The sequence below is a fragment of the Drosophila novamexicana genome, unplaced genomic scaffold, assembly GCF_003285875.2.
Source record: "Drosophila novamexicana strain 15010-1031.04,08,12 unplaced genomic scaffold, DnovRS2.1 tig00000689-arrow-pilon, whole genome shotgun sequence".
NCBI lineage: Eukaryota > Metazoa > Arthropoda > Insecta > Diptera > Drosophilidae > Drosophila > Drosophila novamexicana.
The window spans coordinates 3,405,895-3,427,227 of record NW_020824818.1 but is presented as its reverse complement, the minus strand read 5'-3'; the positions used below and the strand labels follow the sequence as shown (position 1 = coordinate 3,427,227).

The following is a 21,333-nucleotide window of genomic DNA, read 5'->3' as shown; positions in this document are numbered from 1 at the left end:
AATTGCGGAATGTTAAGAAAAATAATTATAATTTTCATTGATTTTTCTCTTAACAACTAGAACATGCTCACTAATAATGCAATGAGTAATCGGATTTTCTTGCTCAGTTTTTTTTGGGAACATTTGAAATCGCGCACTCTGGTAACACGGAAACGGTTGTTGGGCCACGCGCTGATTAACCTAATCTATTCTCAAGGACAATAAATAATCGTGTTCAATCTTATCTAAGATTTTAAAAGTGCCTTTTCTTGCCTAGAATCAATTAAAACATTACCTGACCAGGTTTTGGTGCCAGCTACAAGCTCGTGGAACCCGTGAAACCTGTTGCTAACCCAACAATTAAAGTTAATTAAAGCCTCACCCGCCTTCGAAAGCAACCAACCGAAAAAGCAAAATGGCAAACAGAAGAGGTGAAGAGTCGCCTTTCATTGATGAGAAGCGGCCAGTGAAACTGAATCCATCATATGAATCCCAAATGAAGGCGAATCCCAATGGCAAAGGATCTGGCTTCATGATGTCAAAACTCATGTCAACCCTGCAGCCGCCAGAGGATAAATATAAACTGGTCTTCTTCATATTTGTGCTGCACGGGCTGGGCACACTGATGCCCTGGAATATGTTTATTACAGCGAAATCATATTTTGAGGACTTTAAATTGGGTGAAAATTACACGGTTAAAAGTGAGGTCAATTACAGAGGTAACTTTATGCAGAATATGGGCTTTGCTTCACAAATCCCGAATGTCCTCTTTAATTGGCTAAACATATTCATGAATTTTGGCGGTGATCTAACCAAGCGTATTGTATTTAGCATTCTATTCGAACTGGTTATTCTGATAATAACTGTTGTGCTCGCCATGGTGGACTCATCCGAGGTAGGCTCATGTTCAATTTACTTATTACTGAAATCTAATTTGTATTTATCTATTCCGCAATAGTGGCCTGGCATATTCTTTTGGACTACAATGTCTTCCATTGTGCTTATAAACATGGTGAGTCCCCGGGTATATTACAATTTACCGTAAAAGAGGAGTCATATTCGGTTCTATAAAGAATATAGATTATTAGTCAGTCTGTTTCTGTTCTAAATCAATTTACATCGACTGGAATAGATCTGTCTAAAAATCTGCTACATGGTTCTAATATAGTTTTTCTATGAACAAATTGTTTGTTATAGCCTTATTCCACTGTCAACATTTCTTGCATTTTTTGTGCGAATGTAACATTTTAAGAACGTAATGGAATCAGGTTATTCATCAACGACACATCTTCGATAAACTTAGCAATTATGATAGATAAGCAGGGAATGTAATCATCAGCTCTAGTAAAACAACAATTTATAAACAAACAATTTTCTATTTTCAATGTAATCATCAGCTCTAGCAAAACAACAATTTATAAACAAACAATTTTCTCTTTTCAGTGCAACGGCATCTATCAGAGCACTATTTATGGACTCGTTGCGGCCTTACCACCCAAATATACGGGTGCCGTAGTTTTGGGATCAAATATAAGCGGATGTTTTGCCACGATTATGTCTATGTTATGTTCCATGTTTTTCACCTCAATGCGAACATCGGCTATATATTATTTTTTAACTGCAATTTTGATTTTACTCTTTTGTTTTGACACGTATTTCGCGCTGCCTTTAAACAAATTCTTCAAGCATTATGAAATGCTGAGCAGCGAAAAGAAATCCGAGTCGAACAGCCAGTTAAATGTACCCTACTGGAAAATATTTAAGAAAGCTTCGCCACAGCTTTTTAACGTATTTTTTACTTTCTTTGTTACACTAGCTGTTTTTCCAGCCGTCCACTCGGATATTAAGCGTTCCAACGATTTTATAATTGGCGAAAAGTATTTCACATTAGTCACATGTTTCCTAACGTTCAATGTGTTCGCGATGCTGGGCAGCTTGACCACGTCCTGGATACAATGGCCCGGACCGAAATTTTTGGTTGTGCCTGTAGTTTTACGTGTCGTTTTTATACCCTTACTGATATTCTGTAATTATGCACCGAAAGATATTGTTCGAACTCTACCAGTTTTTATTACCAACGATTGGTTATATTGGATCATTGCGATTATAATGTCCTATAGCTCCGGCTATCTAAGTTCCTTGGGCATGATGTATGCACCACAGACGGTTAATGTCAAATATCAAATAACCGCCGGCATGTTTGCTGCCGCGATGCTTGTGACTGGCATTTTCTCTGGCGTAATGTTCTCATATTTGAGTCCACTTATTATACAACTTTGAAATTTTCTTTCACTTCAACGATTTGCTTTCATTTTATTTTTCACATTGCATGTAGCTTTAATTACCCACAAAAGGATATTAATAAATGGACATACTAATTTTTATACATTAAGCATTGACTGTTCACTTTTTCACAGACTAACAAACTATTGCATTATATTTATCGCGTTGAAAATAAAACAATACAAATCAACCGTATGTGCATTTGAAACATTGATTTGATAAATTGGAAACACGTTTTTCATGCTTCAAACAATGTTATTTTGATGTTTGCGAAGTTCTTGAATATACTTAAGTATTCAACGAATTGTGCAGCTAGAAAACTTGACTGCAGCTTATAAAACCGAAGATTAAACTGAAGTGAGTAATTGCGAAAGTAGACTGAATATTGGAGAACATAATCGGAATTCAGACACTGTCTCTCAAACCAAACGACAAATGCCTTAAAAATGAGAATGATCTCTCAGCATCGGGTCTCTAAAAGTCTAAGAATTGATTTGGAACTGGAAATTTAAGAGAACCTGAAGAGCGACAAATGCTTAACAAATGAGTATGCTCTTTCAGCTTCAGCTACTTCAGCATAAATTTTATATTTTTTATATAAAAGTAATTCAAGCATTCACAGAACGTTAATTAAGTAATAATTGTTAATTATATATTGCAGAGTGGGCAGATAACTAACAAGCTGAACGGAATTGACGAATTAGAATAGTTTAATATGCAGAAGCAAATATTTCGGAAACAGCAAAATATTGGGAATGGATTTAAGAGTATAAAGATGCCGGATATGCAAACACCTTAATCAAACGCAGAAGTAGAACAAGATATTTCAGCCAAAAGAATTTGCTGCTCTCATTATACAAATATTTATATACATTTTGGAAACTGATAAATACAGATTCCATGCCGAAGCTTTCGACGGAATTCCGTTGAATATCGAAGCAAAACATTTGCAATTTTGTTTTTTTTTTTTGTTTTACACGCTTGTAGAGGGTATTATAATTTTGTCATGGAATGTGTAACCCATAGAAGGAGGTAATTCCGAACCCTTAAACTATATATCAGCATCAACAACCGAGTCCGTCTTTCAACCTATCCGTCTGTCGATATCTATGCAAACGAGTCTTAGTTAAAAAGCTGTCATCAAAGCCAAATCTCAGGCTTTGGTATGTCTTTCTGTTGTTCATATGGCTGCCATTTGAATGATCAATCGAAAATTGGGTTCTTTGAAATTTTGTCAGTTGATCCAAACTTAGATAAGTAAGCTAACACAACTAATTTTTACGAAAGCCAAAGCAAATGCAGATAGTAACAAAACATGGACTTGTGCAAGAAGAATAGTGAAACCTACGGCATAAAATGGTTTTATTTTAAAATGTGCCTTTACAATTAAGCAATTGTTTATCGAAGACAATATATATATACCATAACCATATAAAGCACACATATAACGAGTGCTCCAGAGAACCGAACAGCTTTGCCAGAGGCAGTCTCTCGACTGGCCCTGTGCTGCTCGTGTAAGTAACAAAAAGATGCATTCGGCATGCGTTCGTGTGGCTTTTGGAGAGCGATAAGCCACTCACAGCACCGCATTTCAATGTAGGATGAATTTAGCGTTTATAATTTCTTTGGTAAGACATGTAATTAGCGGACATGAAACAAATCTGGATATGAGATGGCAACAAGATATCTTGAATCAAGCGATTCGCTGTTTTTGTTGACCAAAGAAATTGTTTTATACGTTGTCTTTTATTTGTCATAAAGAACTTTGGTAAAAATTTGGTAAAATTTGAGTGTATGTTCTGTTGTCTTTTTACTTTTTACGTTATGTAATCACATCAGAGGGCAGAAAACTTTAACCTTAGATATTCGCCTAAGCGAGCTTTCACTGTACATACATATATGTATATGCACTTCATGCCAATATTAGAATGCCAAATGCATTGCTCTAAAAATAGCTAACGAGTAGCAACATTTGATGGCCTATTTGCATTTGTAAATTATCTTTAAAATCTTACAGAATTTGGGAGATTCGCGTGGACAGCGCGTCTCCAGGCCAGTTATCTGCTCGAGGGCCACTTCCACATCGACCACATTGCACATAATCGATTGCAGGCGCTTTGGGAATTTCGTATCCGAGGACTCAACTAATTGCCGCGTTGTCTCCAGCATATCATGCAAGTCCTGCGCCATAACGCCATGATAGCTGACGACCAGCTCCTTTAGCTGTGGCAGCTGCTCAGCGATGCGAAAGCCACAGTCCTGTGCATCGGAGATGCCCAAACGCTGCAAACGTAAGAGGCCAGCGGCGGGCGCTTCCAGTATGGTTTGCTCCAAATTGTATCGATTGGATGTGAGGTCAAGTGTGGTCAGCTGCAGCTGTGCCAGCAGCTCGGCCAGGTGCTCAGCCTCGATGGAGCACTCCCGCGCCACAAGCGTCTGCAGATTTGGCAGGTCAACCATAAACTTGCCCGTTATATAGGCGCTGGACACGCTCAGGCTGTGCAGGTGTGGACATCTTTTTGTTACGATCTGTATCATGCTGTTGTTTATGTAATTATCGGTGACGCATAGCTCGCGCAGATTGTTCAGGTTAAGGTCCAGATAGAAGACCAGTTCGGGACGCATCAAATGCCGGCCCAGATACGAATCGAACGCCTTGTCATGCACATTCCAGATGTACAGCTTCTCCATGTATGTGCTGATCAGCTTGAAAAAGTACATATAATCCTCCTTGTTCAGTGGCGCCAGCATATCATCCGATATGGATACCTCACGGTAACGCGGCTTGCGCCACACAATTTCGGTGAGAAGCTCCTCATACCGCAACGAGCTCCGGGCCATTGCGATTTGGTCTGGCAATGTCAAGTACTCCAATATAATGCACAGGCAGTCGTCATTTAGCTGGTCGATGTTCATTCTCATTGATCAGAGATAAATAAAGCAAAAACACCTGAGCAGCAGCAGAATAACAAGATAACAGCTGTTGAGTCGGTTTGATACGCGTTCAGTGTGACCGTTTGCATGAAGTAAGTAAAATCCCCCGCAAAATACCAAGCATATTAAAAAATACCAAAACTTATTTATTAGAAGAGCGCGCAAACCGGAATTGTTCAAAAACTGACAGACCACACACCCGCCTTTTCAAAAAGTAATTAAAGCGTATTTTGGGAATAACAAAAAATTACCTAGTAAACAAAATAACAGTACCCACAATTAATCACGCACAGAAAGATTGATCAATACTAAAAAACATAATATAATAAAATAATAATATCGATTGAGTGATTGACTGACCGATTGACTGAGTGATTGATTGGCTGATTTGTGATCGCATAGTCTTACATCTAGCTAATATAACGTTTTGAAAAATTTTACACGCAAGTTTAAGAAAATTTGTGTCGATTTCAATGCATGAAAGAATACATATCTATTTAAAAATGCACACAGGCAAATTTTTCTTTCAATTAGCTGTGCAAAAAATTTAAATCAATCGATTTTTAATAGACTTGTTGCTTTATTATTCAATCGAACTCAAGGGCGGTTCAAAGGACGCAAAGTGATAACTTATATTGAGCGAAAAGAACTTGTACCGGACAAGGCCGGGTAACATTTGGTAGTATATGAATTGTATACATGATTTGTGCGCTTAACACGTTTAATCGCAACAACTTTATGATCTTTGATTTGTAAGTAGTTCATTCTGAGCTCAATGACAGCTAAGAAAGGGCACCGATAAAGCTGCAATGGATTTTCACAGTCATGACAAACAATTTCATTGCCAACGCCTGCTAAAAAAAAAGGCAGCAAAACTTTCGTAGTCTGCCCCACTGCCCGCCTCGCCTTGCATATCAATTAACATTTTGAGTGTGTTTCCATGTTAAACTGTCACTTTTATACGCATCATGCAGCACCAGACCCAAATCCAGGCCCAAGCCCAACCCAATTCCCAGCACGATTCGCCCAGACCCATGCACAACCATGGCTGGAGGGTGGCAGGGGCTTTCCTTTGTCGGCATTGTCTGTGCCTCCCTCGCATGATTTGTGCGTGACCATGCGAAATGTAAATTATTTATATATGTTCTGTCCGTTCGCATACAAGGCATTAAAGTCGCAGCTCGTTACTCTATTGAGTCGTACTACGGCCAGTCAGCTGCCCGGCGTAAAAAGAATTGCCGAATTTTAACTGGAGGCAGCCTCGTCGGGGCGCGGGGCACTCGCCGGCCATTGATTGGCATGAGCTTAGCGCCAAATATAGCTTGTGTGCACAAAATTAAAAATATGAACGCTTCACAAAATTGGAGCAAGCATTGTAAATTTGCATTTAATTTATCACAGGGCAAAAATTAAGCTACAACAATCAAAAAGTCTAGTTACAATGCGGATGGGGCTTAACATGAGCATAAGACACGTTGCAATGAGTCATGAAGTGTAACTCTATTTTGAATACATAAGCAGAAAGCTCCAGTTACAATGCGGATGGGGCTTAACACAATCTAAAGGTACGTTGTAATGAGTCATTTTGAATATTTCAATGGAAAGCTCTTGCTACAATGCAGATGGGGTTTACCATAAACTTAAGACAAGTTGCAATGCAACGTCATTAAGTGTAACTCTATTTTTAAGTTACTAGCAGAAAACTCTAGTTACAATACGGATGCGACTTAACATGAACCTAAGGCACGCTGTAATGATTTATTTTGAATATTTTAAAAGAAAACTCAAGTTAAACTGCAGATGGGGTTTAACATGAACTTAAGACACGTTGCAATGAGTCATGAAGCTATTTTGAATTTGTTAACTGAAAGCTTTAGTTACAATGCGGTTGGGACTTAACATTAACTTAAAGCACGCTGTGAGTCATGAACTATTTTTAATTTATTAGCAGAAAGCTCAAGCTACAATTCGGACGGAGTTTAACATGCTGTAATGAGGCATTTTGATTATTTTAACAGAAAACTATAGTTACAAAGCGCATTGAGTTTAACATGAGCTTAAGACACGTTGCAATGAGTCACGAAATGAGACTATCTTGAATTTATTTTTTAATTGACCTAATACTTCAGGCCGTGACGGTAGCTATAAAATATGTTCTGCTAACACTATTCTAGAATGTACATGTAAGATTTGGTGACTCCTGCTCTTAAAACCTAGGAGATTTGCTCTTATAACATGATTTCGATATCGATTTTAATCGATTGCTTGGAAACGGATTGTCAATTATCGGAAACAAACTCAACCTGTGCAGGTACTAGGCGGACCTTCGCTTAAAATATCAAGTCTCCAGCTCTTATAGGTTCTAAGATCGACGCGTTTACACGGACTGTCCGACGAACAAACTGACGGGCAAAAGAGAGAGCGCTGGTTCAATGACAAAACACTTAAATTTGCGTGTCTTAAAATACGTAAAAAAAGAAATTGTGTATACTTGAGTAACTTACCTTGAATCGTTTACCTGAAACGAGAAAATAAATAATATTTAATAGCAGTCAACTGTCACACTTCAAACAACTTCAATCAAGAGTCTCACTTATAATTATGCTTATATATTTTAATGGTACTGATTGCTGGGCAATGAAGTGCCTTAGCCTGCTCGGGTTTCACTTAAGTGGCCTGCAATTTGTGCACCTAATTGCAGACTCTGGTCTCTGGCCAGTCGTATGCACTTGACAACTCAGCAATGGCTCAGTAAAAAAAAAAAGAAAAAATAATATTCAAGTGTGCTTCATTGCTGCGGCAATTAGCCGGACACACGCCCCCGCCTAAACGTAGGGCAGTTGAAATTATAGTTATTCAAATTTACCACCTGGCCGAATTGTAACGCCTTCAAGACGCCGTTGCGCGATGAAATATGCAACTTTTATTTTTTGTGTCCAGCCAAACAATTGGCCAATTAAGTCAAAAGTTTGGCTTGCTTGTAATGCCCCCCCCCCTCCCCTCCCCCTCCCCTCCCCTTACAATCTAGCCATTCCCCCTATATCCGACTTACCTGGCCCAGGGCTAGGGGCCATTGCATGCCAGACGAACATTTTGTGGCCATTTGCGTGCCGCTTTGTTGGTCAGCCCAGCAAATGTACTGAATGTTGGCTAGAATAGGGAATGTGGCGCGGCCAGCTTTGGACTGCAATTCGTAGCATGTTTTATGCAGATTTTGCAGTCGTTGGGGCTTTCACGGTTTACATTTTTCGATTTTGCAGACATGCTGGCATTGCAAATTGAATAGCACACTTTTGTGCGCCGGCCGCAATATTTCTTTCTAATTCGTTCCCCAGAGGTGAGAATATGATTTATAAGAGAAGCTTCTATAATAATTAGGCTAAAATTCAAGAGATTATGCGCTTAAAAATGCAACGGTTACTCAATAAAAATTGAAAATGAGAAAGAAAGGCTATGTTCGGCACGCCGAACATCTAATTGCAGACCCAACCTTTTCATAATGCTTATAGTGCTTTGCCCGTATCTAAGAAGCACAGGGAAAATAGTTAATGCCGAGTTTGGTCATGATATTTTGATAAACAAAAAAGGGTTTTAATCAAAAACCTAGTTTTCGACCGATCGTTCCTATGGCAGATATATGATATAGTAGTCCGATCTTAATAGGATTTTGCATATATATATGAGGAGTATAGTAAAACTAATAAATGCCGAGTTTGGTCAAGATATCTTGAAAAACAAAATGTTTTTTAATACAACTTAATTTTCGACCGATCGTTCCTATGGCAGCTATATGATATAGGTCCGATCCAGCTGGTTTTGACATGAGCTGCGTGCAACAGAAAAAGGGACTTCTGCAAAGTTTTATCAAGATAGCCTAAAAACTGAGAGACTAGTTCGCATAGAAACAGACAGACGGACATGGCTCTATCGACTCGGCTGTTGATGCTGATCAAGAATATATATACTTTATGGGGTCGGAGATGTCTCCTTCAATGCGTTACACATTTCACGACAAAATTATAATACCCTCTGCAAGGGTATAATAAAAATTAAATGCTTGAATATAGTCTAAAGACTTATGCCAAGAATTTATATGCCTGAAATAAGTGTAAAGTGTATCTAACTGAAATCCAGCATGTGTTAGATTGGGCTCAGTATTAAATGCTTTTGGCTGGTAAAAAGATTGCTGCACTTAATTTAAGAAAGTTCAAGCTTGATTTAAGTTGAAACATACTCAGTGAGTACCATGCTGATCAACCCATTGATATATTATTTTTTTTTCTTGGCTTTCATGCTTTGGTTTATTGTATGTATATATATATATATATATTCCTTTTGTTTTTTTTTTTTGAGTTTGCTAAATGCCTGGCGAAATTATTGAACATCTCAGCTAATTAAGTCAATGTATTACATAATTGGTAATTTATATTAATTTCGTTAATAATTGTTTTTCATTTGTTTTTGTGTGTTTTTTCTTTTTTTTTTTTTGTAGCTTCATGGAAGAGAAGAAATTGTTGGATCACATAAGTAGGTTTTTGTCAAACGTCCTAATAACAAAATAAATCAAGTATGAGTAAAAGTTAAGTAACCGTTGTAAAGCGTATTTACATTAAACATAACTAACAAGTGCATAGTTTTTCGTTGGTTTATGCTTAGGCTTAATTTGAAACAATCGCGACCCTATAAATAGAGTTACTCATTTTAGTTCATGCTCATTTTCAATGTTTTGTTCTCGTTTATCATTTTCATTTTTCATTTTTTGTTTTGTTTTCTTTTGTTTTGTTTTAAGGCTGAAGACAGAGTATTAAAATGTTATTGTTTAAGAGTAAAGTTGTTTATAAAATATATGTATCATATATCAAAGTATAGTTACTTTTTTCTTTTTTGGTAGTTATATAGGGCGCATATATTACAGTTATTATTATTATTATTATTATTTTTACATAGCTTTCATATTTTCGATTTCTGTACCTTTGAGCTAACAATCTAATTAACAGTACACACTTTTGAAATTTTTCTTACGACTATAAAAACGGTTTTCGCTTCTTTTTTATTTACTTATTTATTTATTTTGTTTTTTGCTTTGGATTGGTTTGTAACTCGAATAATGCCAACGCTTGATCCACTAAACGAACTAGACTACGAATCGTATATATATTATATGCACATGCATATATAAATTTTGTATAGTTTTTGCTTGTATAATTACTAAATTGCAAGTCAATATTTAATATATATATTTATATATTTATTGATTTATCCATATGTACTATATACCTTTGTGTATATGTATGTGTATATATGTATATATGTATTGCAAATTATGTAATTGTAATTTGTTCACTACGCTGTTCTATATAAATATCTTTTAAATACTCGTATTTAGAGAATTCTTTTGGTAATTGGTCCTTAGTACACTACATAGAAAGCTTTTAAAAACTGTAGAGCAATTTAAATTTCTATAGCATACATTTGAGCGCGCAGACAAATGACACCGCGAGGCAGTTCAAGTTCCCCCCAGCTAGATTAGCCGCCAGAGCAGCGAGCACTATGGGCAATACGGAGCGTTTATCGAGCAGAAATGCATTGCTTAAAAGTGCAGAAAATTATAAGCGTTTGGCTTAAATGAAAGAAAGTTACAGCCCAGTTCTTGGACAAGTCAAAAAGTGTTAATGTTCTTTGATTAGTGTGCGGAATTATGTTCTCCAAAATCAACAAAATTTTATACCCAATCGGAAAGAGCTTGAAGAATAAGACAAAAATTTATATTGTCCGATTTTAGTGTAGAGAGAAAATCTTTCAATTTCAACTCAAAGCAATTTACAAAGGAAAAATAAAAAAATCGTGTGTCACAATTTCAATATTCTTAAAATGAAAAGAATCTGACACAGTTCAACTGAAACCTAGCTCAATGCATGTGTAAATAATGTGTGCTTATGATTCCGTTCGAGTTTTACACTCTTCGATCTTTATGAAATTTTCAACTGAGTTGGAAAGTAAACTCTTTCTGCCCCACATAATGTGTGAAAGTATTGTTATAATTGGGTTTGTAAGATGAGAAAAAAATAAAAACAAAAAAGAAACATAAGCCAACAGCAGCCAGAGCTGTCATTTATGTCATCTAAAGTTCGCCTTTGCCCCACAGTTCGATGAAGACCACCAACATTTGTGTGTGCATGTGTGTGTGTGCAGGCTTCTCAACTGTCCAACCTAGCCCCTAGTTTTTTCTTTTTTTTTTTGTCATCTACTTTAAGCAAACACCTTTTTGTGTCAACAAACACAGAGAGACGAGCCATGTTTCAAAGGCAGCTGCCCTTTTCATGCTGCCCACAGCTGTGACGACCTTTTGCAACCGTGTACACGGCCCTAAGCGTGGGCGTCACTGTCCAGGTGTGCTGCCTGTGTGTGTGTGCTTCCTGTGTGTCCTTTTGGACGCATGTTAATTGCGTCTGCCAAAACAGGCAAACTTGGGCTAACGTAAAATTAAAAAAAAATCGCCTAAGCCGCACATTAGGTGTCAGCCAGATATAAATTTATGCTGGCCTTGTTAAGCTTTAGCACACAGAAGCTCACACACACACAAACATACACACGCTCACACACACACATACATATGTGAGCCACTGAACTGTGGCTTTTTTTCTCTAGCAAATTTCGCGAACGCAAAATTAGATGGATAAAAAGTTAAAATTAAAATTGGCCCAAAAAGTTATCAAACTTTTTTAAAATATAAAATTCAGAGCTTTTTTTATCAAGTTGGAATAATATTTGAAATTAATAAAAAGACTAAACTCTTAAAATTGCTGCCAGCTAATAAATGTTTAAAACGGATTCAAGTGCGGCTAATTGATTGGGTACGTTACGCACTCGCTGACAAATTGATAAGGTCCTTCGAAAGGGTATATAAGTATTCTGCATTGCGCATATTTTCACCTAGTTTCGACGCATATTTCCGCCATCACAACGAGCAGCTGCAGTTGTCCAACTGCTAATTAGCTGGCTGAGCTGTTGCGCCACAAAAAATAAAAAAAAAAAAAGCCTAATTAAATTAATCCTTATGCATACATGACGCTGTCGGACGCGTTCTGGTAGCCCGCAGGACGCGGTACCGGATTGCGACGCGATGTCATTTAGTTTGTTGGCATTTTATTTATATTTGCCAACTTTCTGCCAGTCGCATTCGAATTTTAAACGTGTATCGCAGCTATTTTTGACCTTTTCGTTTTTGTTTACTTTGGTTTTTTGCACTTAATTTCTAGACATTATTGGGCTTGGTTTACTAATATATATTTAACGCTACATTCACTACGCTCATTTAGAAATGTACTTTTGGTTTTGCCTTCGGTGCGAAGTTGTTGCAATCAACATGAACTGAATTAATATACTAATAAATATAACTATTAGATATTAAATATTATTATTGCGCTACTTACATGCAAACAGTATTTATGCTTAAGTTCACAATTAAATTATAATTGAATTTGGCCATTTTGTTTTTAATTTAGCATTCAATTAAATTGATTTCTTGCTGTGCTTGCGAATGCTCAGATTTATGTTTTGTTCTTTCATGGCTGCTCATTTTTTTATATTTGCGCGATTGCGCGCTCATTTTTTATTATTTATGTCCTATTTATTGCAGCATTTTCATTTCATTCAATTCTACGGTTTTAATGCGAGTGCAAAAAGTGTTTAAATGTGCGGGGGGTCAACAGGGCAACATTTGCGGAGTGCGGAAATTTTAAAGCAAATATATATTGTTTATATTAAAGCTATTAATGTGAGCAATCTTTTAATTTTGAGCAATTCCATCAGACTTTGCAGAAGTTTTTGATTGTACTAATTGTTAAAAAAAATAAATAAATAGGCAAAAAAAAAAAAAAAAAAAACAAATAAGAACCCTCTTATTCCAACACCAAATAAATTAAAAAACAAGTAAGAGGCTCTAGCCGGGAGCTCCCGACTAGGGGATACCCTGAACCCTCTTCCAACATCAAATGCATATATATATTCTATTTTAGAAGCTATATGTCAAGTTTGGTGACTCTAGCTCTTATTATTTACCAAAATTTCCCAAAAAAAACAGGATATCGATATCGATTTTTATCGAATGCTTGGAAACGGAGTAAGTTATCGACTATCGGAAACAAACTCAATCTGCGCAGGCACTAGGAGTCTGTTCAAGTCTGTAGTTCTGATAGGTTCTGAGATTGGGACAGACAGACAGACGGACATGGCTAGATCGACTCGGCTATTGATGCTGATCAAGAATATATATACTTCATGGGGTCGGAGATGCTTCCTTCTGCCTGTTACATACATTTGCATTTTGCACAAATACCTTTTTACCCATTTTCAATGGGTTCAGGGTATACAAATAAAAAAATTGGCAAAAAAAAAATATACTACTAATACCTGCAATAAATAATTGCGGCTCATAAACTCCATATGAGATTTATGTTTGCCATCATTGAACAAAATTTTAGCCTCTCTGTTATCAGAAAATGTTATTTAAATTGCTTTTCCAAATGTTTGTAAATTGATTTATGATAGTAATTTCCTTCGCAACGCTTTCTCGCTCTCCCTGTGACCCCTCCTGTTGACATTTGGCAGTGCCACCTGGTGACCTTTGCACTACAATAAATATATTGTATATTTTGGTATTTCATTTTCGGTCAAACCCCTTTGCAAATTTATGCAGCAAGTGCATAAAAAATCGAATAAATCAAAGCAAATATGCGAGACTTACGCGCTGTTTTATCCGGCGGGAGGCATTAACATTTATGTATGTATGTATGTATGTATGTTGCACATTTGTTCATGTCTGTGTATGCGTGTGTGTAACTGCTTGCCATGATGGCGTCATGTTCTCACAACCATGTTTTTTCGCTTTCTTTCTTACGCACGTTCACTTAGCATTTACACTTATTGTTGTAACCATTTGGCTGCGTCTATATTTTACAACGATCATACGCGAGACAATATATAGAAAACACACTTTGTGAACGACAATTTTCTCCTTCGATGATGACGGATCACTTTTCTTATTAGGTTATGGCTGATCAGTCAATTAAGTGGGACCAGACGAATTACTTATTTATCGAATATTTTCAATGGTATCGATATTTTGCGCGATATTAAACAAATACTGCATATAAACCTAGTGAACAAGTGTGTGTGTGTGTGTGTGTGTTTCTCGCACTTTTCGCTTTCGTTTATTGCTTCGCACTGCTGTAAACAAAAAAAATTTGGATATTCTGCTGCTTATGCTGTTGATGCTGCTTTTTATTGCTGCTGCATATCGCCGCCGCTGCCCAGGCCGGCCTTTGTCTCTGGGGGCACCTGTTGTGTGTACACATAGAAATTAAATTTAACGTGTTAGTTTCAAATCGAAATCGACTTCATATGATACGGCCAAAGATATATATTATGTAAATTAAAGACACAATCAAAGCATAAGCAACATTCAGGTAAAATAGCAAGTGTGCGTGGGTGTGTCTGAATCGGTTTTCTTTGTGTGTGTGTGTGTGTGTGTGCTGTGTTACACCCCAGGTTCCAATAAAGAACAAGCGCCAAAATATCTACACACACATACAAACAAACACACACAGGCACGCATACGCACACATACGTACATACGCCATAGAGCCAACAATTTGTTTGCGGCATTAAATAACATCACGACAATTAAACAAAAAAATTAATAATAAGATGAACGTAAACTTAGGCAAAACTTGCGTACGAAACAACACGAAAGGAAATGGAACAAAGAGAACTGAAAAAAGAACTAGCTCAACGAAGGAAAGAAGAAGATATGTGCATACACTCAACGAAAAACGCCGTACCAAATTCACTTGATTTTGCTGTGAGTGTATGCTCCAGAAAACTAGAAGAAATATATATATTATATAAATCATAAAAAAAAAATTCTTTAATATGTTTTTTAAAGTTTGAGAAATTTTAAGGTTTTGATTTAATTTGATATGTCTCTCCAACATTATTCAAATATAAAATAAAAATAAGTTTGACATTGGAAGCCTTGAAAACTAAAACCTTACAAAAGAACATGCCCACAACAGATTTTTAAGTTTAAAAAATGATATTATAGATATTCCATTTAAGCATAATCATGTAGCAGAAACTTAATGAAACGACAAATAAAATTGAGTTTTTTTTTTTACGTTTTCAGTCCCCGTAAAATGCTCAATAAGACATTTAAACAGCGAAACAGAGAGAAGTCTACGAATGACAACAAAAACAACAACGACGACGATTGATAACAACGGCGACGGTACCTAGTACTTGGGAACTGGCGAAAACCGAGGATAAATCGTTTAACCGCCATAAAAACTATGAAAGTCCAGAAAATCCATGGAATCTGTTTGATTTTGCTGTTGCTGGTCGAGCTACGCGATAGATCGTTGACAATATCGCATCAAATGTGTGGAATGAAATGAAGGTGAAGGTTTTAGTAGTAGTTGTTATTGTTGGTTGTGATAGTTATGACATTTGGCGGTTGTGGTAAAGGTGGTGGTGGTGGTGGTGGTGGTTGTGGTGAGCAGGAAAAATAGAGAGTTATGGTAGGAGAGTGGTAGAATATATTTACAAAATAGAGCCAAACAATATTGAGCTCAGATGCCAGCAGCCACTCACCAGCTTCTTGAAACAGTCCTCAAAAAAGGCGGTCATGGAGCGATAAAGATGTCGCTTTACGCCGGACAAACTGTGCCCCTCATCGGGATAGATTTGCTGCTTATATAGCACACCCTTGCTGGTCAGAGCACGTGCGAGTACCATAGATTGCTGGACATGCACATTGTCATCCGCTGTGCCATGCACCAGCAGGAATTGACGCTCGCGCAAATTGTCCACGTACTTGGACAGATCGCTCTCCTCGTAGCCTTTGTAGTTGTCGGTTACGTTCGGAAAACTCAGATAACGTTCCGCATAGGTGGAGTCTAAGAGGCATGGAGAACAGAAAAGTTGTCAGTATATATTCAAAATCTAGTTGAACAATAATTATATGTTAAGGGCGTGTTTACCATAAAGCTTCCAATTGGTCACCGGCGAGACACTGATGCCGCACTGGAAGATCGACTGCTGTCCGGCCAGGGCGAGGGCGGCAGTATAGCCGCCATAGCTCCAGCCCCAGACGCCCATGCGGCGCGCATCGATAAAGTGTAGATTATCGCGCAAGTATTCGCTAACCTCCAGCTGATCGGATACCTCAACGCTGCCCAGACGCTTGTAAACCTCGTGCAGCAGCTGATAGCCCTGACCGGCTGAGCCACGGCCATCGATCTCGATAACTATGTAATCCTTGCTGCCGGATAAATAGGTGTTCCAATCGATGTGCCAGCGATCTGTGACCAGTTGAGAGCCCGGACCGGAGTATACGTGCAATATGGTGGGATAACGTGTTATCTCATCCTCGCGCAGCACGGGCGGCAGATAGAGACGCACCTGGGCATGATAGCCGCCGGAGATCATAACTGGAAAGGTTTTTACCTGCGGCAGCGCCACTTTGGCCATCTTTTCCTTGAGACGCGTGTTGTTCTGCACGGTGACGAGCAGCTCCAGAAACTGTGACTTCGGCTCGCCAGCTTCCTTAGCAGCAGCTGCAGCTTCTGCTGCTAGCTGCTCTTGCGGTAGGCTTTGCTTTTTGGCCTTGGGTCCAGTGGGCAACTTCAGGCCATATATTATAGAATTGGGCACAACTGGACCCAGACATTCCACTAGAACATAGCGCGCTCGCAGCGTCAGCGGAAACTGTGCCTCATGGTACAGGCAATCACTGGGTGGTGGCGCTCCGTGTCCACGCGCCTGTCGCTGCTGCTCTACGGGCATGGCCGGTGGCGGCGGCAGCGCCTCCGCCTCCTCGGAGTCTTCCCAGTCATCGTCCCAGGCGGTCACCAGCTTTGGCGGCGATTTGGTTTGACCCTCGTCATAGCCATCGCTGCCGTGCATAAGCGCTGGACACGTCAGACAGTCGGGCGCCTGCAGAGCCTGTCCCTGTCGAGCAGGCAGCGCCGAGACGCGATACAAATGCTGCTGCGAGGGCAGGCGCTCCGGTGTGCCCAGAAAGTAGCTACAGATACATATAGGGAATACGGTTAGAGCATCTAAAGAAATTTCATTTACCATTAAAGTTAGGCACTTTTTTTTACCAAGAAAGCAAACTTGAACTTTAAACCGAATGGATTGCCAAAAAAATGTTGTTTTAAATTAAACGGAAACCGAAGTTTGAATGTGGAAAACAAGATTCTCGAAACGAACCCTAAAAAACACGGACAGTTCTATTTTGTTGTAATTGCAGCTGTGTTTTCTACTATCTGTGGAACACTTGATTCAAGTTGCAATTCATGTTCTAGTTTTTCGCTTGAATTTAATAGCTGTCGCTTTTATGTAACCATTCACGTTTCGGACATTTAAGTCATTTTATGTGTGGTACTTAAATTTACTGCTGGGCAACATTAATCGCAATTTGAGAATCAGTTTTGAGTTAGATTGTAGAATTGCGGCTTCCGCTGGCTACTTACATCCAATTATCGAGCTGATCCCAGTGCAGGAGTCGATTCACCTCGTAGGGTCCGTGTGTGAGGGGCAGCACGCGATTATTGTCAATGTCCACGTGCACGATGTGCCGGAAATAGCCTGTCGGTTATGGGGCGGGTAAGGGTTCAGTATTTGGTATTGGTTGCGTATTGAGCTCGAAACAAAAGCCGGATTGACATATGGCTCACTTACCAAACGAGCCGTCTCGCAGCGGCGATATAGCCACATAGTGGCTGGCATTGGCCGCAAACAATGGCACCGAGACAGTGTCCACCCAGCCGCGTCCATCGCCGCTCACACGATGCGTCTGCCGGTGGATGCACAGGACATAAGCACAAACTCACTTAATTAGGTAAATGCAACAACATACCTCGATGCAGACAAACGAGGGACTCCTACAGACACTGACCACGGATATATTCTGCGGCCGATTTAGCCACACCACAGCGATCTCCTTGGCACTTACCCAACTGGCGCTGCTAAAGTAATGATCCCTGCAGAGAACGAAAAGAGAGAGAGAGAGAGAGAGAGAGTGTTCAGTATTCGAATCATTCTTGCTTTACATTTCAATACGCACTCGTTTTCTATAATTTTCGGCGGTTTCAAGTCTATGATGTGTATCTTCTCAGGAACCGCCAGGTCGGCTACCCGCAGGGTGACTGTCGGATTCTGTGTGCCCGGCTTAGGATATCTACAAAAGAAGTATAATACATCGGGTTAAAACAGGCGAAAGAGAGAGAGTGAGAGAGAGAGAGAGAGAGAGAGAGAGGTCAGTCAATCAGTTATACAGATATATATATATATCGACAGATATTCTTTAATTTTTTTTGTGTGGAAAAAAAAGACTGGCCCAGACAACGGTTTCCACAAATAAAATCAAGTTTCTTACGTAAAATCCTTGCTCCTACGCATAAAATCCTTGAATTACATACAATAAAATTTATAATTTAAAACGAACCATAATTTATTTGGGGATTATTAAGTTAGTAGAACTTTTCACAACGATTATAATCGGGCTTCAACTGGAAGCAGTTCAATTTAAAATGGATTTGCACACACGGCAGAAGTTGAACGTTTCTATTCTTGGCACATTCAATTACCAGCGATGGCATCTAGGAACTTATGCACAAACATTTACATAACTAATTCCCAAATGATGACATTACACTTAACGCAAACAGGTTAGACGGCAGTTTTGTCAGCTCCGTAAGCCCGGGGGCAACAGTTGTGCAAACCTTTTGTGCATTTGGCAATTTATCAAATCGAAAATGACAGCAGCTCAGCCGTATGTATTAAAAGACTATCGTGGCCAGGGGCTGGCTTCACTTGACTGCAAACGTATTTTAATTCCGGCTACCAACGACTGTGCGCTACTCTGTTCGAATAATTTAATATAGTTCGACTAGAGTCTCTTTGTCTATGATATTCTCGACTTCAAGATTGTGATTTAAAGAGATTTGAATCCAGATCAACAGGACTTCACCTGCTGCAATTTACCTTTGGTTGAACCAATACACTCTTTTGCACTCTGCTAACAGAGTATAAGAATGTCGTTACACCCACACACAAACACACACAGACAGAGACTTGACACTTTCCTGCACACCTGGGCACATTTGGGCCATCGTGAAAAGGATTCCCAAAAAGCCATGTGCACTCGTCGACAACTTCATGAATTTTAAGCATTCTATACCCGAGCACTATTTAGGGCTAAGTACAGTCACGAGCACATCATTAACACCTAATCGAAAAGTAATATAGCCTGGGACTGGCACAACTTACCGTAAGGATCTAATTTCCGGATACAAGTTGGCATGCGGATTACTGCCACCAGCTGAGCCACCGCCAGAGCTAGTGCCACCACCGACACCACCATTGCCATGAGTTGTGCCGCTTGTCGCAGCACCGCCTGCGGCGCCAGTTGAGGTGGTGCCATACCACGCAAAATGCTGCTCCTGGACGTGTGTATCGTTGAAGCTGGCATAGAGCAGCAGTTGCCCGTCGTCCGATAGCCAAATTGCATTATTAGTATGCAGAACTTCCTCTATAAAGGAGAGACACCATATCAATTATGACCATCAAAGTGTTCCATGCCTTATCGAAGATTCAATGCTTTTTAAATTTATTGCTAATTACCCTAAGCTATCTTTTAAATAACTTGGCTGGCACATAGAAAACATAGAAATCATGAACATAAAATTGAAATCTAAGGATTAAAGTCTGCCAGCAAGCGGACAACTAGACCTTAGCCAGACCAAATAGATCATTATAAGAAATAAAAAATACTTATTTGTTGTAAAAGTAATTCAATTTTTTGCTGGCTACCCTTATTAACTGCCATTCATGTATTTTTAAAACATTTAAATCACCTTTTATTGCACTTTTATTATGATGCATGATAAACTCACCTTCGTATAGCCAATCGGGTATGCCGTTATAGACAACGCCCGGCACCGCATCGTGTGTGATGCGATAAGCATGCGAGGCACGCACCTCCTGACGATAGTAAATATCATAGTTGTGCACCCAGATTAAAGCATTTCCGGCGCTTGTAAAGCGCGCAAAATGCAAATAGGGCCATTCGTCCTGTTGCGGATTGTGGCGCAGCTTGATGGCCTCGCTGCGAATGAGAGACACCATACTTGTGAGAATCGCAAAGAGAGGCGCTTCGTCAACTGTTGTTCGCTTACCTTGTGTGTATGTCAAATAACGTGTACTGCGCCAAATACGAGTGTCGAAATAATTTGACAACGTTTTGGGCCAGCAGCAGGTAACGTTTATCCGCCGATATGCTAAATGTGAACGGCGCCAGAGTTTTCTGCGTATGAAATAATTTGAATTAGGTGGCAGCTCATTGAAATGCTAGCCATGAAAACGTAGTAAATGACGATTTCAAATGCGTTCCAGTGTTATGGTAGCTGTTAAGCAGCTGCCATAACAATTGCGCTTATACAGAATGGCAAACGCTGCGTATACGTAATTTTAATTAAAATTTTAATTGTTTGCGCAGCGCGTGTTGTGCCTATGGATACAAATGGTGAAATTTCCCATTTAGATTTACTGCCTACATTTGTTAATTATTCGCAGAAGTACGTTAGATAGTGCATAACTGCCTTTAATGAAGCTTTTTGGCATATGAGTTGAATTTACGTAGAAATCCAGAGAATGGCTTGCATGAAAGCTTTCTTGGGAAATGCTTAATTAGGTTTCCTTAAACTGCAGCCAAGTTGAACTACACTTAGAGAAAGAATGTAGATTTATTTGCTCAAACTTTGTTAAAATCCTTGGGCTGGGAATAAAATACTTAAGAAATTTTTTAACTCACAGAAGGTAATAAATCTATGAAATTTATTGCTTGCTTTGACAATGTTAATTTTGCTCTTAGATTTCGAATAAAACGGAAACTATTTTCAGCGGATCAGACAAGAATTGAGAACCGAGTTTTTGCTGAGTGTAGGCTTTGCCTTAAATAGTATATATGGTAACTACACTCTTGACTGAGTCATCCTAGTAGCAGCTCATTTGGTGGGGCACATTAATTATTTGTCAAGTGGCAACTGTTGACATAAGCGATGGCTTGTTGCA

The 21,333-nt window shown here is 38.9% G+C and overlaps 3 protein-coding genes across 4 annotated transcripts in view; 1 reads left to right on the top strand and 2 right to left on the bottom strand.

The window, feature by feature from the left end:
- LOC115763040 overlaps nt 1-21,333 on the bottom strand; it is a 61,778-nt gene that overhangs the window by 3,295 nt on the left and 37,150 nt on the right. Inside the window, exons 6-15 of one of the 2 annotated variants that reach the window (XM_030705458.1) lie at nt 20,439-20,566; nt 20,157-20,368; nt 19,531-19,792; nt 18,326-18,439; nt 18,119-18,242; nt 17,941-18,055; nt 17,733-17,847; nt 16,236-17,281; nt 15,847-16,151; nt 7,701-7,714 (exon numbers count right to left, since the gene is read on the bottom strand). In XM_030705458.1, coding sequence (XP_030561318.1) covers nt 7,701-7,714; nt 15,847-16,151; nt 16,236-17,281; nt 17,733-17,847; nt 17,941-18,055; nt 18,119-18,242; nt 18,326-18,439; nt 19,531-19,792; nt 20,157-20,368; nt 20,439-20,566 — 2,435 coding nt within the window. Of the gene's footprint in view, nt 1-7,700; nt 7,715-14,457; nt 14,536-15,846; nt 16,152-16,235; nt 17,282-17,732; nt 17,848-17,940; nt 18,056-18,118; nt 18,243-18,325; nt 18,440-19,530; nt 19,793-20,156; nt 20,369-20,438; nt 20,567-21,333 lie in introns of those variants that run through there. The other variant, XM_030705459.1, reaches the window with a different exon arrangement.
- Nucleotides 120-3,169, top strand: LOC115763042 (equilibrative nucleoside transporter 1). The gene is made up of 3 exons (XM_030705463.1): nt 120-874; nt 938-991; nt 1,423-3,169. Exons 1-3 carry the CDS (start codon nt 395-397, stop codon nt 2,257-2,259), a joined length of 1,371 nt encoding a protein of 456 aa, XP_030561323.1. The 5' UTR covers nt 120-394; the 3' UTR covers nt 2,260-3,169.
- Nucleotides 3,586-5,226, bottom strand: LOC115763045. Its single transcript, XM_030705468.1, has one exon. It carries the CDS (start codon nt 5,182-5,184, stop codon nt 4,243-4,245), a length of 942 nt encoding a protein of 313 aa, XP_030561328.1. The 5' UTR covers nt 5,185-5,226; the 3' UTR covers nt 3,586-4,242.

Bases quoted from the DNA above. Each gene is read 5' to 3' on its own strand.
- LOC115763042 (XM_030705463.1), top strand. From the start codon at position 395: ATGGCAAACAGAAGAGGTGAAGAGTCGCCTTTCATTGATGAGAAGCGG. The intron at 875-937 runs GTAGGCTCATGT...ATTCCGCAATAG, and splicing joins CCATGGTGGACTCATCCGAG to TGGCCTGGCATATTCTTTTG. The intron at 992-1,422 runs GTGAGTCCCCGG...TTCTCTTTTCAG, and splicing joins CCATTGTGCTTATAAACATG to TGCAACGGCATCTATCAGAG.
- LOC115763045 (XM_030705468.1), bottom strand. From the start codon at position 5,184: ATGAGAATGAACATCGACCAGCTAAATGACGACTGCCTGTGCATTATA.